General features: G+C 34.0%; 3 protein-coding genes across 14 annotated transcripts in view; 2 read left to right on the top strand and 1 right to left on the bottom strand.

Annotated features, from left to right (window-relative positions):
• The window catches only part of NF1 (neurofibromin 1), a 208,471-nt gene that overhangs the window by 46,223 nt on the left and 141,714 nt on the right, over nt 1–20,534 (bottom strand). The gene's annotated exons all lie outside the window — the stretch shown is intronic.
• Nucleotides 1,803–10,832, top strand: EVI2B (ecotropic viral integration site 2B). The gene is made up of 2 exons (XM_016119151.2): nt 1,803–2,119; nt 8,213–10,832. The coding sequence occupies exon 2, from the start codon at nt 8,241–8,243 to the stop codon at nt 9,585–9,587; it is 1,347 nt and encodes a 448-aa protein (XP_015974637.1). The 5' UTR covers nt 1,803–2,119; nt 8,213–8,240; the 3' UTR covers nt 9,588–10,832.
• Nucleotides 14,383–17,885, top strand: OMG (oligodendrocyte myelin glycoprotein). The gene is made up of 2 exons (XM_016119153.2): nt 14,383–15,382; nt 16,196–17,885. Exons 1-2 carry the CDS (start codon nt 15,380–15,382, stop codon nt 17,522–17,524), a joined length of 1,332 nt encoding a protein of 443 aa, XP_015974639.1. The 5' UTR covers nt 14,383–15,379; the 3' UTR covers nt 17,525–17,885.

Here is a 20,534-nt window from a genome sequence, read left to right as displayed (position 1 = left end):
TGTTTCAGTGTAACACATCTGTATTCTATAAATACTGCTCACTGGATTATTTATAGCAAATATTCAAAGGTTGATTAATTTTTGAACTTCGAGGATGCCAGGTGGCCTATTAAAATGACCAATTCCATTTTTTTTTTAACTATCAATGTGATATGAGCAAAGGAAAGATGTGTATGTATGTGTGTGTGTGTGTTCTAATCTGAAAAACAGGATACTTTAGGTAAATGTTTATCTTTTTAAGAAACTAGGTTCAAGTAAAACAATGACATTTAAGTCAAGACTTCCACCTCCAATTAAATCTATATTAAAAAAACTGGTTGAAGAGACTTTCCACCTATCAATTGAAATTGACACAGGGCTTCCTAATTAAACACCAAGCCACATTTAAAAAATCACATTCCATAGTGAGCATTTATTTTGGGCAATATGCTAGTCTTTTAAAGAAAGGTTATATATATATATTTTTTCCAAGAATGACCACAATCTTGCTCTCCCTTCTAGGTTAGTGATTCTCATCCTGGGTGTGTTATAAGAAGGGCTAGATTGGAAATGAAACTGGGCAGAGTTCTCATTTTGTACAAATTAAAATTTGAGATGACATACTAGAATACATAGTGATAACACAAAGCCTCTTTGAATCAAGTGTCATGTATCAATACCTGGAGGAAATAAAACAATTTAGTGTCTTTTTGAAAAGAAATTAATGAGGCAACTACTTTCATATTTAACATATAGATCAAACATTTTCTCACAACATAGAAAGCTTCTACTGCAGGATTGCTTACAATTCATCACTCACTATCTTGGCCATTAAAAGCGTACCCTCACAATGACATCATTCAATGACAGTTTATGAACAAACAGATGTGGTTCCTTTCCAAACCTGACAACGTTTAAAAATGACAGGTTAACATATGTTTTGGGTTCAAATTTTAAGTTATTTTTGAACAAAGACATTTTTCTTTTCTACTCCTTGGTAGTATGGTCTACATGCTTAATTTAGGGATTTTAAAAGAGTCAATCAAAAGTTTATAGCATTCTGATAATATTCTGCTTTGCAGTAGGACCCCTGACAAAAGAAACTATTATTCTTGTACCAAGTTACAAGCACCTAGCTGTTAAGAACTGGGTCTTAGTAATCTGCATTCCTCTGCAGTGACCATAAGGAAGCAAGGCATGGTTTAGTACTTACTGTTTATATCTACTATAACATGTGTAATACTAGGCACTTTACATTTATTTGATCCTATATTACATTTACAAATTAGAAATTATGATCTCTATTTTTCAGATGAAGATAGAGACTAGAAGGTGACTTGCCCAAAGAAATTTTTATTCAGACCGATTATTATATGGTTTTCAAAATACTTTGCTTTGGTAACTTAAAGATTGCCAATTTATTTTTCCGCTGACCTACTTTGTGGGTAATCAAAAAGTTGTGGACTTGAACTCAAAAATTATTTAGTAAAGTATTTGGTCAAAAAATTTAATTATACTTTTACCTGGTCTTTGCCTAAATGATGTAAAGGAAATAACACTGATATTTACTGTTAGCTACTGCCTGTGAAACATTTGTACATTATCTTATTTAATCCTCACAACAACTAAGAGAAATAAATATTCCTCCAGAGGAAGAAATGGTGATTCAGAAGTGCAGCTACTTGCCTAAGGTTATACAAGTAAACAGAACACATCATTCACTTCCTATGAAAAGAAATCTCACTATGGGTAATAACCTAACTGGCAGTTTTTCCTCAGAACATATAATTTGCTCTTCAAGGCTCTATTCTAAATATTTAAATTATATAATCACATTACTAGGGAGTCTCACGTATTTACTTACAAACATTAATTAAAACCACTCAAATCATATAGCTCAAAACTTTGTTTCAAAATAAGTTCTGTTACAGTAGTATATTTCTTAGTCATTTTGTGGCTTATTGCACTTCCTGAACCAACTACTGCTAAACTTCCTCTTTTTCTACAGAAACCATTTCAGTTTGCTAGAGGACCATTTTTAATCTGAATTGAACCACCCCTTTTGCCTTCTTAGCCAAATCACCAAAATGTCCAGCTAGAACAAGAATTTAGCATCCTGCAAAAGAAGTTAACATCTGAGGTAAGAAAATTTTCACTCAGGCAATCTGGTTTGATCTTTGCTTTATATAAAATTTATTTTTAAAACTAAAGTATCTATAACTTAAACTCTTGATAGTCTAAAGATGTCTATAACAGGTTTTGTTGCACGGAATTAAAAAATAGTGTTCAGCTTGACTTGAAGTAAAAAATTTCACCTAGGGTTGTATAATATATAATTTTACTTAGGTTTGCTAATCTTAGTTTCGTAATTAGAAGAAATTAACTATAGCTATGGCTATAGTTAATTAAGAAATTAACTATAGCTAAGGGTTAAAAATACAACCAAATCCAAGGGATGTGACTGAATTTACGATCCCCAGATACTGACTGTTAAATTCTGATTTGCTTTCTATAAAATGTTCCTGTACATAACATAAGACATAGATTTAAATTATTTTTATTTTTTAATCCTCTTTAGTTTCTATAGTAAGAATGGTCACCTTCATCTTCAGTTAATTTAAAAAGAAACCAAAGTAGATTCAATGAGGTACTCAATGATCATTATTATATATGCTTTATTATTATACAAATAGAATTTTATATTTAAGCAATGATGACATGAAAATATCACTCATTTTTAAAGTTAAGGCAAAACTGTTACAAAAAACATGTGTGTATATATTCATATCATCTACATATTTATGTCACATACTGAGTCTTTAGTCAAATAAATACAGGAAAAAAGACCCACAGAATAAACAACAGAAAATATGCATAATATGCATATAATATGCTAATATGCATAAAAGATGTCTACTTTGTAAGTACACTGGGCAATTACAAATTAAATATCCTCTGAAATAAAAACAGCAAAGAGTTTACAGACTTAAAATATCATGGAATCATAAATTTATAGTGGGTAATATCCTATATCAATAGTTCATAAATACTTAAGACTTTCCCTTACAGAAGTCGACTTTGGATTTCTTCTAAGTAAGTATTAACAGAAGTTAGAAAATAAAGATTTTAATCTCCTTTTTAGACAGGATTTGTCTATATTTTTTAGATAGGACTTGTCTATATATTTCGGACAAGACTTCTCAGCCCTAAGTTTAGAGCTTAATAGGACTTGTGTTTTCCAACTAATTTCTATATAATTTTACTTAGGAGGAAATTATGAATTCTGAATAAACTTGAATTTGTTACATATAAATCTGATGCCTTTCAATGTCCAATCTTTAAAAATCACATCAAATATGACAACTTACAGGCTAACCACTCAAAACGTCCATAACATTTTTATGGAATCACAGGACTAAAATGGTTTTCTAGTAGTTCTCTTCCTACTCTTTATTTACACAAGACTACCTCTCAAAGCTACTTACATATCTGTTTCCAGAGAGTTTACATCTCTGTTCTTCATAAAGCATTTCTATTTCATAATTTTACTATGAAAGGCAGTGTGGCATGTATAGCGACATAGCATAGTAGGAAAAGGCTCTGGTACAAGATTGACATAATTTCTGTATTAGTGCCACTATTTAGAGCTGTGACACTTTGGCAAGTTACCCAACTTCTCTGTTCAGTTTCTTTTCTGTAAGATGAGGATACCACTACCTTGCTCAGTAAAATAGGATAGTGCCTAGGATTTGGTGGGTACTCAGTAAATGGTAGTTATTTATTATTGATAAAAGATGGTCATCAAGTACTTTCTATCATAGTTCAAGGTTAATTTCTCTTTCCATTCTTCCTCAAGATACAGAATTGCTATTCTTTTTTTTTTTTTAATGATTTGATAACTTCACTAGTTGGAGATACACTATTACTAAATTTTAATCTATTATATGGGGACTCCTGTCTTAATGTAACTGCCTTTGAAAAGCTTAGTTAAAACAGCCTATATTTCTTTTCTTTTAAAAATTTTTAAAATTTTCAGGAAAAACAAAAGACCAAAATCACAGATTTAAACCTCAAAGTGCCAACCTAAAATAATGAGCCATATGAAGGTAGACAAATTTGGGATTTTCCCAAATAGTAGACTAAAGGATTTCTAGAAAAATGCTATATAGAATGTGCATAGGTTCTTTAGAATGATTAGCAGGTACAATTCTGTGTGGTGCTGGGGGCAGGGAGGCGCTGAGAATGAGAAGCTTAAGGATATTTACGGCAGACAGAGAGCTTGAAATGAAATATGAGTTTGAGATGAGTGATTCAAGTCCTCCGTATTGGGAAGACAATCCTCTGCTGGCTCCCTGCATCACAAATACAGGAGGAGCATTTTTTTGGTTGCTTCTTTCATCTACTTCTGTCTTCTCCCCCAAATTCTAATTTTGCCCATGTTAATCTTCTACCCTAACTTCTTACTAATTACATAAACCTCACTTTTTCATCTTATTTTCTTTTCAATACCTCCTCTAGTCAGTTGACCTCCTCTTTTCCATATATTTGCTGCATACTATAATTTTACCTTATTTTTCTCTTTTGTGTTATTTTGTATTTTTTTTTTTTGCATTCCTTTTTCATTTCATCTTATCCCACACCTTCTCCTTTTTACTCTCCTGCCCCTGGTTCTACCTTCGATCCCTGCAGAAACAATGTTGATACTTTAGTTACAAACAGTTTATATATTTTAATTGTTAAATAATCTTCTACACTGGTCATAACCCTGGCCATAACACTGCCTCTGAGCTAGAAAAAAGTTAGTTTCTTCATGATTATACTCTCTATTCAAAAACCCTGTTCCTTCTTTTCTGGACTATTCTGAATTGCTGCAGAATTCTAACACAGATGCTAGCGTACTGACATTACAGACAGTAGGAGACAGACAACAAATTAGGGAGTGGGAAAGGGGTAGGACAGGTAATAAATGAATTTGGTTTTAATACTGCCATACAGCTTAAATAATACGTGAAAAATCTCATATACTGAAGGTCCTATGGCCTTCCTATAGACAAAAGAGGCTATGAACCTATCAAAATTGATCTTACATACTAAACTGCATTTATAATTACGTTCCTGTTCGGACTCTTTCCTTCTCTAATGTCTTTTTTAGGTAATCGAAAAGAGGAACCATGTTTTTCTTTTTTTTTTAATTTTAAGCAAAGTCACAAAAGAAGCAATATTTTTGGCTGAAGATAATTCATGGCCTATATTTTCTGTTGCTTTAGATGACATTTTAAAAAAACTAAGGTGAAACTCTAAAGAACACCATTTGCTGATGAGGCCTTTCCTTAGGAGGGAGGGTAAGAATCTGTACGAACAGTAGGTAGGAACTGTATGGATGGTAATTATCTAGAGATGATTCAAATCACCATATTTATGCCAACAGTTTCCAATTTTTTTCTTTATTAAACCTTTTGAAAAATGGATAAAATGCAGAATTTAATAACTTAGATCTTGTCTTTTCTGCTCACATTCTGGTAAAAGTATTAATAAATAGTGAAAAAGTGAAATGGAAAGGAACCAAGAAGGTTAAATGTTACTAGGCTCCTTTCATATATGGTACTCTGCTGTAAAAGATTCGGAATGTAAAAAGAAGAGGCAGTTTAGAGTAGTAGAAAGAGCATATACTTTGAAATCAGATGATCCTGTATACAAAGTCCCAGTCTGTAACTAATAGTGATATAACATAGGACAAATTGCAACACATCTGAATCTGTCTCTTTCTCTATAAATCAAGGATTCTTCTGTTCTTCTCATACAGTCCTTTAAAGGTTAAATGAAATAAAGTATGAAAAACACCTGGGATAATACAGCACATAGTATGTTTCAGATAAGTATTTTTGTTTCTTTCTGCCTTCTTCAAGGTTCTTTATCATCTTGAGCAAGAATAAAAAGAAAATGTGAAAAGTTGAGTAAAAAAAAACAATTATTTAAGAGAATAAAGTGTGAGGTACATACATTAAGAATTATTTAAGAAACTATAAAGACAACAAGAACTAGAGGAATTCGGGGAATGGCTGATTTCTGTGGGCTGCAGTCAATTACAGAGAACTTGGTTTTAAGAGGGAAATTTAAGCTGAGGTCTGACAGATGAGGACAGGTTCAGACAGGCAGTCAGAAGGGGGAAGAGGGTGAGTTTGGAAAACAGAACACTCTCTAAGTGGGTGAAAAACAGTGTAATTAAAAGTGTTGGTTTATGAAAAAAATTGTGTGTTTAAAAAGTACATAAGATGGGAAGAGGTACATTTGACTGAGAAGTTTCAGTCAAGAGATGACTCAGTACTGGTAAACTCAAGTGAGAAAGAAGAAAACAGTTCAGTATTTTTATCTTCACAGCAATGAGGAACCCTCAAGCAAGGGAGAAGTAACCAAACCACATGTGCTTCTAAGGAGATTAATGCATCGGTTATGTGCACGAGCATTTAAAGGAGAAATATTTTTAAATTTAGGCTTGAAGTATTAGAGAAAATAAAAAGACTGTACAGGGAAAAAGATTCACGTCTTTTTTCCTACTAAAATAATTTATCATCACTGTGTATCAAGTGGTAGAGGAGTAAGCTACTTGAAAACTACTCAAATGTGCTGAAAATTTGTTTGCAAAAGCTGAGGGAGCTCTTAGTCTCTTTTTATTATACCTTGCGCAGAACATCAAGTCTCTCTCAGATTGGCCTACGAATCATAGAAAATCTATAGTTTCTAATCATGTCAACCAGGATCTAACATCCTGAGATTTTCCTTTCCCTAATGTTAAGAAATCACTAGTTACTGCTGTGTTTAATGATGCGCAAAATAAGTATAATACACGCAAAGCTGAACACAGGCTAGTATAACTTCTCACTTTAGAGTTAAGGCAATTGAGGACAGGAGAGATTAAATGACTAGTTCTTATAGGTAGATGGGAAGTCAGGTGGCAGAAATAGAACTGGAACTTAACTCTTCAAGTTTTAGCATCTACTACATCCCACAAAAAGCCCTACCTGCCAAACTTATACGTGCCGTCTTTTCCCATGACTATACATTGTTCTCCATGGTTGGAATATTTTATTTGCTTAATTAATTCTTACAGATCTTTCAAGATTCTGTTCAAGTTTTAGTTCTCTGAGAAACCTTTCCTAAAGCCCTCCTAGGCTAGCTTAGTTCCTCTGTTTATCTCCTGCATACCTTTAGGAGAAAACTCATCAAATTATTATAATTATTTATTACTTGTTTGTTTCTACCACTAGGATATTTTATTTGTTTGGTATCTTCTAAACTTAGAACAGGTCTTGCCACAGAGACGAAGTTTATTAACAAATGAGTGAAAGTTGCAGCAGGACTACTTGACCAACTGGATAGGACTCCCCAAATCCTTTAAAAATATGAGATCCTAACATAAAGATATAGGGCTAAACAATGCTGCTGCTGCTGCAAAGATTACTAATAAACTGTGTATAAGAAATGTACAAACGTAGTACCATTAAAAATAGAGAAGTAGGGAGAGGAGTTAGTTTTGAGATGAAGATGAATTGTTTTAAATATGTTGAATTTGCTGATAGTGGGTATATAATATGGAAATGTCCACCAAGAAGTCATCCAAATAGGACTAGCATTAAAAAGATCTGGGCTGGATATACAAGTTTGGGAATTACGGCATAAAGATGAAATTTGAAATCTTGCAGAATCAGGATCAAAAAATGTAGATAAGATGAGGACTGAATACTAACTACCCACATTTAGGAGGCAAGAGACAAACAGAAACTTGTGAGATTAACATGAAAGGAAGACTATTACAAGAGCTCTTTGAATGGTAGTGACAGAATAGTCAGTAGTGTCAAATGTGGTCAAGAGAGAGAAAAAAAGAAAGGAAAGTATACTTCAAGTCATAAAGGGAGAAAAAGGAGAGAGAGCACATGGAACCAGCACACAGAGCCTATCTATGTATTTGAGAAGCATGACTGAAATGTAGGACTATAATGTAATGAAGCTAGAGAAGCAGCAGGGCCAAGTACAGATCTTACAAAAGAATTAAGAGAAATCACTACCAATGAGGTGCAAATGTTATATGATAAGTTAGAGTATATTCAAAAATTATTTATACTAGCCTATAGTTTATCAAGTTAAATTAGAACTAATAAATATTTATCAAGTACCTACCTACTTTATGTAAGACACCAAATGAGATCTAATTGTCTTCCTTTCTTTCATTATGAAGCCACTGGTAAAGGGGAAAACATTCTGAAATGGATCCCAAATATTTCATCTTAATTTTGTTTTGTGGACACCTGAACAATATATTTTTGTCAGAGACAGAAGCAATTACAACAGAGCAACAACCACAATCTACTTTATTTGGATCATCAATGCCACATGTCTCGGCTACTTCTCAAAGCATAACGGGGAATCCTTTGGGTCAAGCAACAAAATTCAACGTTTCTTCTGGACAACCAATACCAACTGCTAAAGTTGCTGTTGGACACTCAACACCAGTTGTCTATGCCTCTTCTGGAAAACCAGCAGCACACGCTTCTGCCGGACAACCACTTGCCTATAACACCAACAGACAACCAACACCAACGGCTGATACCTCCTCCCAACGGACAGCACCACCCATGTTCACCTCTGGCAGACAACTACCAACATCTGCCCAAACTTCCTCCAGACAATTGCCATCATCTGCCTATACTCCCACTCAACAACCATCATCTGTCCACATCTCTCCTAGAAAACCAGTAACACCAACTGTTCAAAATCTACCCACGCAACTAACACCAGCTATCGAAAGGTCACCTAGGATTACACCAGGATTCAACCTGGAAGCTACCAGTGAAAAAAACACCCCGCATAAAACCAATTCTAATTTATTAGCTACCATATTAATTGGTGTAATTCTGACTTCTATGTTGGTAGCTATAACCATAATTGTACTAGGCAAATGCTTGAGAAAATCAGTTTCAAATGATCAGAATTGGGCAGGTAGGTCTCCATACGCTGATGGTGAAACTCCTGACATATGTTTGGATAACATTAGAGAAAATGAAGCATCCACAAAACGTACATCGATTATCTCACTTATGGCCTGGAAACCAAACAAAAGCACACTTTTAGCAGATGACTTAGAAATTAAGTTGTTTGAATCAAGTGAAAACATTGTAGAGTTCAACAACCCCAAAACAGAGAAAATAAAAGATCAAGTAAATGGTACATCGGAGGATAGTGTTGGTGGATCAACAATCGGCACTGCTGTTTCTTCTTCAGATGATGCAGATCAGCCTCCACCACCCCCACCCCTCCTTGATTTGGAAGGACAGGAGAGTAACCAATCCAACAAGCCCACAGTGACAACTGTATCTCCTCCTCCAAATGAGTCCACCAATCTCCCACCATCTCTGGACCGTCTCAATCAAGTCTGTGAAGATCATAACTCTGAGTTTCCGCCCCCCACTGATTCACTTAACTTGCCCCCGCCACCAGGAGATTTTATGGAAAATTCCAACAGTGAGATCCAATGTCAGGAGTTCTCTATTCCTCCAAACTCGAATCAAGATCTCAATGAATTCCTGCCACCTCCACCTGAAGAACTGTTATAAAAACTATAACTTGCTTTTCAGCTCATTTTCTATCCTTCTTAAAGGACTCATCTTTTGTTTTTCTTCATGTGATAAAATATGTTAAATAGCAACTGGTAGTCACTTTTGATTTTTATTCAGGAACTACCTGCAATATGCTCAAAGCCCATATGCATAAGTGGAACTTATTATTATTTTTAAAATATATATATAACAGTGATCTATTTACTGTCTATAGTGCCTAACTTTAATGTTTAACACATTTAAACATGTGGGTAGTATATATCAATAACCATTTCGGAAACAATTGATGTATACTTAATATCATCCAGTAGATATCTTTTTTCCCTGAAAAGCTATGTTTCAAGTTACTTTGAATAAAATTTTATTTTTTCACTTCAAAGTTTAAGGTACAGAATTGAGAATTTAAATACATCAAGTTTTAAACAAGTTTTAAATTAATACCTTGAGTATTAAATAAATATTCTAAGTTCACAAGGATGAGCTGATTAAAATAAATGTTTGAGAACAGAGAAATTTCCTATTAGCTCTTACTGGAAACAGTAAAACAAACATATTAAAATATCAAATTGGGGGGTTAGGGTGGGGACATTTACCCTGAAAAAATATGAGCATGTACCATATAACACAGACATTTTCCTGTCTTGTTGGGGGAGCACAAATTTTGAAACTAGGTTCTTTAAAAAGTTTCTTCTTTATATTCCTTAAGAACCCAAACAAAACGAGATCTTAAAAAGTGGAAAAAAAAAAAAAAAGACATGTATGGCTTCATTCCCAATTTGGATGATTTTTCCAGGAAAAACAATGTATCGAAATAGAGAAGGCTCTCAATTTTCACTAAACTCACACTTTCGGAAACTGTACATTTAAACTTAAACCACCTTCCTTATGCAGAATTTCATCTTTTATCCATTACCTGACAAGCGATAAATGTGAATTGTCAGAGTAGAGATGGGGCTAGTCTTTGTCAAAGTCAAGGTGGAGCGTGTTCATCCACCTGCACTTGTGGAGGTGTCAGCCTGTGCCTACAGAAGTACTTCTTTGCCCAACAAGCACATATTCTTCCTCCTACCCCTACCATAACTCCTGAGGGAAACGGTCACAGAATGAAGTGTGGTGGCGTAATGCTGGAGAATCTCATAGTTCTAGAATTTTTCAGAACAAAATATGGTATTTATCTGTAGCATGGTGTTCAAGAAACTAACAAATCTTTAATAAAATCCAGCAGGCATTTGGACATTGAAATTTTATATACAATGTTTCTCTTTAAATCTTTTAAGACATTCCCTACTGACCATTAAAACTTTTTATCTGCAGAATTAATTCCTTGAGTCGCTTATTTTTCCTGAATAAGCATGATGTTTACTGTCATATTACATCATTCTCTTCTGTCTTCCACATTAGTTTCTTTCAAGTGTTTTTCAAACTTTGAACTTTCACCTGGCAGCAATCGGGAGTTTAAGAATTTATTATTCTTTTGAATTTTAAGTATTCTAGTTAGTATAACTAAGACATTTTATATTTGGTCAAGACTTTAATGTGCCTTAGATCATAATCTTTCTCATAGTACATATAAAATTGCTACCTAATAGGCTCTTTCCAAACTTTTGCTCTTCTATTTCATCACCTTCTTTCCTGACCTCTTAAAAGATGTAATTGGGGAATTTAAGGAAGTACCAAGTCTCATAACTAAATCAAGAACTGATAACCTGGTTAAAATCTTGTCTGATTTCGTCAAACACTACAGCCAGCCTTTTCTCCTTTTGTTCTTTGTAAAACAAAAGAACAGACTACTATCAGCAGCTGGTTTTTTTTTTTTTTTTTTTTTAAAGAAATTCTCTGCCAAGGGAAAAATAATTCCCATTTACTGCATGCAATTTTTCCCTACTGAGGTCAGTGGAAGTTGAGCAGCCAAACAGTGGCAATTCCTGCTTAATTGGAAGAAAGAGATGCAAGCTAATAAAAGAAACACAGGAGGGAAAAAATGTTGCAACAAAGAAAAACCTACAGAAAAGACTGAAGAATCAGAATTTAGAAGAGAAAGTTTATTTCATGGATATGGGAAAGGACAAGGCACAGGGAAACTACATACCACATATCAGTGGAGCTCTTAACAGATCAGCATTAACCAGATGACCATCTACTTCAACTCCTTTTATCTGTTAAATGCTGAGAATACAGGCTCAGGGAGAGTAGTGATTTGCTTAGAAGTAATACTAAAGCTGAGTTTGTTCCCTGACATTTAAGTAAGCACTCTTTTCACTAATATAAGACCAAAGAGCACCTACCTTCATGCAACACACATGTATTCACACGTGTATTCCATTTGGTGCTGGTGGTAGGAGCACAATGAATTAGATGAGTGTGACCTGTGATTGTTGTTGTTACATAGTTCTGACCAAAAAGTAAAGCAGCAAAATATTTGGGCACCTAAAATGAAATACTGTCATAGTAGTACCTTATTAGAAAAATAGATCAATAGAACAGATGGAAAATCTAATGCAGACTCAAGTCTCAATCGATGGGAAAAAGTATTGGGATAATTGGATATCTATTTAGAAAAAAATAAAATTGGATATGTACTTCACACTACATTGGAATAAATATTAAAGAGACCAGTGATCTAAATATAAACATAAAATTATATTAGTAACAGGAGAAAATATGAGTGAATTCCTTTATAATCTGGAAATGGGAAAAATCTTTCTAGCTGAAACTCAAATTACAGAAGCAATAAAAAGAAAAATCCAATTATATAGAACTTTTAAATGGCAAAAAAAAAAAAAAAAACCCAAACAGAACAAGATATAAACTGACTATAATAAATCAAAAGAAAATGACAAACAGGAAAAAAAAAATGTGCGCTTAAGTCAAATGGCTACTATCTCTAAAATGAACCCCCCCCAAAAAAAAAACAAGATGCATAACAGTGTATTTAGTATGCAATCTTTTATACAAGGGAGATAAGAACATATAACACATATATATTTTTATACATTTGCAAAAGAAAACATTATTCAGATACTACCAAAAGCTCATAAAAATAGTCATCAACAAGAGGAAGAAAAGAAGAGGGTGGAATGGACAGAGAAGCAAGATTTCTCTGAATATACCTTGTTATATAGTTTTGACATAAGCAATCCCTAAAAATTGATAATCTACGGAAATAAATGAACCTAACTTTATGTAAAGTTGATGATACAAAAATATAGAGAAAACAACTACTTCAAGTTGCATTAGAACACAGAATTGATTATATATCCTTAGTGAAATACAAGAATAGAGCTGCAAAGAAATCAAACTTTATTCAGTAGTTTGTAATCTAATTGTAGCAAGACTGGTATTATTTTCAAACTACTGTGGGATGATACAAATAAGCAATTATGTTAATGCTATTAGGAACCATTTATAGGAAATATGGGGCATAGAGGAACAAATTAAATCTTCACAAGGAAGCAAACATATAAATCCAGATGAGGGACATTCTAGAGAACAAGTGACTGAGTTTTGGCAACAAGCCAGTGGCATGGAGAGAAAACGAGTGGGGAAGTAGGAGATGGGACTGGTCCACTTGGATTTTGATCTGATAATTTCTATCTTGTCAGTTCTTCCATGCTTTTAAAAATATCTTATTCAATACTCTTAGCTGTTTTCAGCAAGAAATTCAGTCTGAATAGCCAACTATATTACCCGAAGTAGAAAATATGACGCTTTCAGTTTCAAATAAGCACAACAAATGTTATCAACTAAAAAGTAAAAACAAACTGACTGACTGGGTTCCCAAACTTCTGTTTAACACAGAACAGTTGTTCCCTAGCACATAATTTGTTATACCTTTCACAACATTGAGGTTATATATTCTAGAACAGTGTGTTTCACAAAAGGATAAGTAAATGAATTTACTACTTAGTCTAAAATATAATAGTTGCCTAAACGGCTGTAATTCCTAACTTGGTAGATCTATCTAAAATGCAATGGGTCTGAATAATATCTAAAATATGTTGTAACAAACAAGCATATAAAAGTTATTTTTTGGAGTAACAATAATGTACAATTATGTTTTATGGTAATTTCTAAAAGCATAGGACAGTTTGTTACAATTCAAACATATTACAATAGTCCCCCTTTCCAAGAATTTTATAATAATCTCTGAATAAGAAGAAGGAATTTGGTATGTCCTCAAACTCAGAAATGAGAAACACTGCCTCTACTACCACATTGGATTTTTCTATTATATGTAGCGGAATCTACTCTCGATACAGCCTAAACTCAAATTCATTTGAATTCATTAGTTAATGAAATAACATGTTCTTTTTTTTAAACAAAAGTTCTGGTAAGCATAATGGAACTGGATAACTCTACTTCCACATTGATGTAATGAGAGTTCCTAAAATTTAAGTGTTCAGTAAATTGACTGTCAGTCACATCCCTTTAAGTTTAACAGCATATATTCCAGCTGAAATAGAAGAAATCTATATTTCAAAGTAATCATTTCCTATTTCCACAACAATATTGCTGAATATAGTATTTTTAAAACATTACTTTAAGCACTGAGATTGACAACTGGTTTCTGAAATCCACAGAATCTTATTAAGAATCCAAGGCGGAACACCCTCAAAGTAAAGTGGGAATAAAGTATCTAATAAATAATAAATTTTTAACACTGTAGACTTTTAAAATGTAGATACTTTACAAGGAACATTAATTTTATACATTAATTTTAAACCAAACTTTTTCCTTTTACATTATTTCATGCAATTTTAAAAGTATAAGTTGTTATCTCAGAAGATAAAATGTGAAGCATTATTTAGAAATTATCTGAAATTAATGCTATTATTTTTAAAACATAAAATCAAATAAGTGGTCAATCATATAGTATCAAAGATGTCTTTGGAGAAAACAATACTTTTACCCACTCATCAAACAAAGTTTTACGAAGAAAAAAAGTCATAAAATAAAACGTTTATTTTACCACATGAACTGATAATTAAACGCAAAGGCTGCTCATTTAAAAATGTAGCCTTGTTTGTGTGCAGCCTGGGTCAAATGATTCTTCACGTCAGAAAGATAAAGACAGAAATAATCATATTTAAGTACCTCTGTACTTCCCCAAAAGGAAGATGAACATTTAAATGGCTGATAAATTTGAAAAGCTGATTATGCCTAACAGTCACCATGTTGGGGGAGTATATAAAAATCAAACAGATTGTATTATGTTACTTTAAAAAGTAACATGACAACTGTACTATTTTAGAAAAGAACATAAAATGGCAGGAGTTAAAAATAATTAAACTAATATCTTAGAAAACCATTCACGAGGAAGGTCACGTTCATTTTCAACATTTTTCAAAATGTAAAACCAATGAAAAGTAGAGACATTAAAAAGAACCACAAATTTTTTATGAGACAAATATTAAAATGTGGAACCTAAGCTGAGAGAAATAGACGAAAATGAGTAAGGGCTAGGTCTAATGTGCACGAGGCATTTCATCCTATAGCAAATCTGAGATATATGGGTACACTTAACGCTATAAATTAAAGAAAATTTTTTGGTCTATTTTGTTGCGTGTGCACCTCTTGCAATAAATTTGAGTCAGCACCAATGACAGCTCTGCAGTCCTCCTATGTGGTACTGATCAGGTGGTTGCAGAGCTTCAGCTCACAGCAACACAATGCAGCTGAGCAGGCAAGCACAGCCCACAGCCAGAAGCAGTTCCTCTTCTCCAGAACAAGGCGACCTTTAAGCTTAAGTTTCCCGGAGAAAATGAGATGCTGAGGCTGAAGACAACACTATGGTAAGCTGTTATTTAAATCAGTAAAAGATCGACTTCGGAATTTTTTTTTCTTCTTTAAGAAAAAGTCAATGTTAGGATTGAGTATATATTCAATAGCAAGTGCATGCACCAGAAATTTGCTGCAGTGTCAGTGGAGGAATTTCTTTTCAATATTCATTCACTTTGTAAATATACACACAGTTTTCTTTTAGAATGAGCACTGAAATAATGCTAGAAAAGAATCACTTTACAAAATGTGAGGTTTGAAGGTATGGTATTGGTTTAGATTTTCCAAGTGCCTTGAAAAATCTTCTGCAAGGATATGTTTATCTTAAAAAGGCAAAATAAATTTCAAAGTATTGGTTTAATATCTAAATAAAATCTTACCTACACACACACATTGAATATTACATATTACTGCAGAGATTAAAAAAAAAAGACACGACAGCCATTTTTTTTCCATCTGAATAAAAAGGATATTATCAAAAATAGAAATAGCTGAAGATTCCATTTTATAAGATGCCATTTTATAATATTAAGGCTCTGGGAAGATAAATAAGAAAGACTATGTAAAAAAAAAAAGGGGGAGAAAATAAGGGAGAAACTGCAAGAGAGAGTAGGGGAAAAGAGTCTCTCTCTACCACATAGCCCCAATTGAAAGATTAAGCATTTGGACTATAAATGAAGGGGAGCTTTGTTAGTTTAATCACTGGAACAATTATAAAAGGACTCAACAACGAGGTTTATTGAAAATTTTGCCTAATGCTAACTGACCCATGCAGATGCCTAATTGTATTTGCATATTAAAAGAAGGGTGTATCTGTTTGTTTCCAGGCTCTGATGGAATATCAGATATTGAAAATGTCTCCCAGCCTGTTCATCCTTCTGTTTCTCACACCCGGTATTTTATGCATTTGTCCTCTCCAATGTATATGCACAGAAAGGCACAGGCATGTGGACTGTTCAGGCAGAAACTTGACTACATTACCATCCGAACTGCAAGAGAATATTATCCATTTAAATCTCTCTTATAACCAGTTTACTGATCTGCATAACCAGTTAACGCAATACACCAATCTGAGGACCCTGGACATTTCAAACAACAGGCTTGAAAGCCTCCCTGCTCAGTTACCTCGGTCCCTCTGGAATATGTCTGCTGCTAACAACAACATTAAACTGCTTGACAAATCTGATACTGCTTATCAGTGGAACCTTAAATATCTGGATGTTTCTAAGAATATGCTGGAAAAGGTTGTCCTCATTAAAAATACACTAAGAAGTCTTGAGGTTCTCAATCTGAGTAGTAACAAACTTTGGACAGTTCCAACCAACATGCCCTCCAAACTACATATCGTGGACCTCTCTAACAATTCCTTGACACAAATCCTTCCAGGAACATTAATAAACCTGACAAGTCTCACACATCTTTACCTGCACAATAACAAATTCACACTCATTCCAGATCAAGCTTTTGACCAACTCTTTCAGTTGCAAGAGATAACCCTCTACAATAACAGGTGGTCATGTGACCACAAACAAAACATTACTTATTTATTGAAGTGGATGATGCAAACAAAAGCCCACGTAATAGGGACTCCCTGTTCTAGCCAAATATCATCTTTGAAGGAACATAACATGTACCCCACACCTTCTGGATTTACCTCGAGCTTGTTCACTGTAAGTGGGATGCAGACAGTGGACACCATTAACTCTCTGAGTATGGTAACTCAATCCAGAGTGACCAAAATACCCAAACAGTATCGAACAAAGGATACAACGTTTGGTGCCACTCTTAGCAAAGACATCACCTTAACCAGCACTGACAAGACTTTTGTGCCCTATCCAGAAGATACATCCACAGAAATAATCAATTCACATGAAGCGGCAGTTGCAACTATAACTATTCATCTCCAAGATGGAATGGTTACAAACACAAGCCTCACTGGCTCAACAAAATCATCCCCAACACCCATGACCCTAAGTATTACTAGTGGTATGCCAAATAATTTCTCTGAAATGCCTCAACAAAGCACAACCCTTAACTTACGGAGGGAAGAGACCACTACAAGTGTAAAGACTCGCTTACCTTCTATGGCAAGTGCTTGGAAAGCAAATGCTTCGTTTCTCTTAATGCTCAATGCTGTGGTCATACTGGCCATCTGACGGTCTGCATTTTCTCAAACTAATGAAAGAACTCCTCCCTGATGTATAGTTGGGAATAAGCCCCTATCTAACCAGTGAGTCAAATTATATTAAGTATTCAAGAAAGCCAGTCTTACCTTTCTGACTCTGATGTAAATGAAATAACTTGTCTTAAATAAAAGAAGTGCACAATGTCTTGGTACTTGCTGCTATTTGACTGTCTTAAGTAAAACTAATTTCTTTTTTTTTTAAACAATGAAATGTTTTCTTTTTAAGGCTTCAATTTATTGCACAAAATATAAAGCATCTTAACTTTAATATGTATTTTATGTATGTTTACACTGTCAAACATCTGGGGAAAAAAATAAAAGGTCTATGCTCATAACTGTGTCACGTGGCTTTCTAGTTATATCAACTTAATCTACCTAGTAGAATCAAAATGACCCAACCATTTTTGTTCTAGGGTATCTTGGTAGTTAACTCCTTATAGTAAATGAAATGTTAGAGGTATCCAAGGATTTTGCCACTATAGTAAAACAGTGGTTGCCACCCCGTGAATGGTTATGCCACATCATTATTTTACACACAAGCCATAATTGTTTTAAATCTAAATGATGTCCTGCTTCTGAGGAACTCTTGGCTACTTTACAGATTATATAATGGACAAAAGCTCTTCAAAAAGCTAGAAGACATCAGGCTTTGCATTTTAATTAGGAAAGTTTAATGGTTTTGTTTTTTGCATTTAAGAAAAGTATTAAAAACACAATAAAAAGCTTCGGGGTAAAGCTACGTAAAAGAACAGTTTTAGTGCACGTTAAACCAACCATTTATTGATGGAAAATTTAAATATTCACAAAATTAAAAGCCTTCTATGTGCAGGAAAGGAAAATTTGTCTTTTACACATCAGAAATTAGAATCCAATTAACTAAATTAAAAATAAGACTAGTTTCAGGATAAAATCATAGTGGTCTAACATACACGGGCAGTAATGAGGGAGGGAGGGATAGAGAGGAAGATGAAAGAAGAAAAAAAGGATGAGATTCATTTGGTGCTACAGGTGATGGACCCAATAAAACAGACAACAGGACTAGGTCTGGGCATGAGGCAAATCTTGACACTCCTAATTAAACTTGGTCTCCAACTAGAAAAAATCAAGAATTTTCTACAAACATAAAAGTAAGCCACCTTTGGATTAGAGACAAACATAAGTAACATCCAAGAGTCAGAAAAAGAAGCCCTGAAACAAGGCTAGATTAAAATGCAAGATAGCATATTTGAAATGGGTGAGCCACAAATGAGGTGTTTAATATGTGAGACATAAAGAATAATCTATTTCGAGCATTCCTAGAGTTGGAATAAGAGTAGAGAAAGAAATTTTTATGCTCCTTCCTAAGAAATTTTAAAATTAAGATAGACTTCTTTCTAGGTTTGGGAACATTTCTATTCAGAAAGAAATAACCTTCACATGCGCTGTTTCTTGTTTTGTTTTGTTTTCTCTTTTAAGTACCAGGTTTATGGAAAAATTACTGTTAAGCTTCAATAAAGCAATTCATCTCCTATGCTGACTAGTACAGTGGCTCTTGAACATTTTTCTGCCCCAGCAAACCTAATTGGCTCACTATGTCAGGGAATTTCACCATGAAGAAAAGGGGTTATTTGAAATAATCCCCTAAATGGGAAAACTGTTCCCACCTCCCAATCATTGACCTAGAATCTTCGCCATTGATGATAGAGACTAACTGCTTAGATATTTTCTACTCTACCACGCACTTGCATCTTGTTTTAAAAAATACATATACTGAGTTTCACAAAAAGTGGGTTTCTAAGAGGTAATGTCTTTCACTCCAAGGGTTATCGAAACTGCAATGTTTTAGAAATCCTATGGGAACAAGTGACAAGAAAGTGGAATTATGGATTAAGGCATTAATAGGCAGCAGCTACAGATTATGCTAATCTTACTGACATATCTGCAAAATGCAGATGAAAAACAGTAAATTTACAAATACAGTCCATGTCAACTACACAGACTCTAAGTCCTCAGAAAACTCCACAGACTCTAAGTCCTCAGAAACAAGTATTATCCAGCCTTAAAGTAATTAGAAAATACTTCCTTCTAAGGAAATTGTATTCTTAGCATTATTAATGGGGGGCTCATTATTTGCCACTAAAACAAGAGCTACTATATTACTGAGCTTCATAAGCATTTCAAAATGCACTAGTCCTCAGCATCTATCTCTCAAACTTACACGATACAAATATATACATACATCTCTAAGGGTTCTATTTTAAAAATAACTTTTGTTTCTCACTAGTCAAGAAGATCCAAATAAGAGCAAAAACATAACGCAAATGCAATAAGGGATAAAGCAATAGTGTGTGCTGGTGTCAAAGGTTCTGGGCTTCAATCTTGCCTCCGACACTTCTCAGCTATACAAGCCTGGACAAGTTACCACCGCTCTAAGTTCCAGTTTCCTCAACCATAAAATGGGCTAAAAAGACTTGTCCTAGTGCTTTTATTCTGAGGATTAAATGGAATAATTCACGTGAAGGCTTATCAATGGTCTCCTGGCCCCCACATTCTATACGCAGCATTACGGCTGCCGGTGTTGTCAAGATCGCTATTTATTGCACGTGTGTGTCTAGGCCCAGTGCTTTGAGAAATTCCCATATATGAAAACACCCAAGCTCCATCTATACCCTTAGAGAAAGAGAATGAAAGAATGTATTTGCTTCAGTCCTGCTCTTCCACCCTCTAGAATTCAGGTTCAGATATTAGTGAAATAGGGACCCAGAAGAAAATCAGAAAAACATTTACTTATCACGGCAGAATGAGAAGATGTCTTCTATGGCTAACTTAAAAGATTACAAATATGTACTATTCAATAATCTTCCATAAAAATTCCCCGAAGCAATAGGAAATTCCTTTAACTGACACGAAAACTGTCAGATGAAAGTCAACCTATAATCTTTTATTAATAGTATTCCATGTGAAGTACATTTTAAGAACTGGATAAGGAATGATACCATGTA

The sequence above is a fragment of the Rousettus aegyptiacus genome, unplaced genomic scaffold (genome assembly GCF_014176215.1).
Source record: "Rousettus aegyptiacus isolate mRouAeg1 unplaced genomic scaffold, mRouAeg1.p scaffold_m13_p_6, whole genome shotgun sequence".
Lineage (NCBI taxonomy): Eukaryota > Metazoa > Chordata > Mammalia > Chiroptera > Pteropodidae > Rousettus > Rousettus aegyptiacus.
Note: the sequence above shows the minus strand (reverse complement) of the source record. Positions and strands in the feature narration are given on the sequence as shown.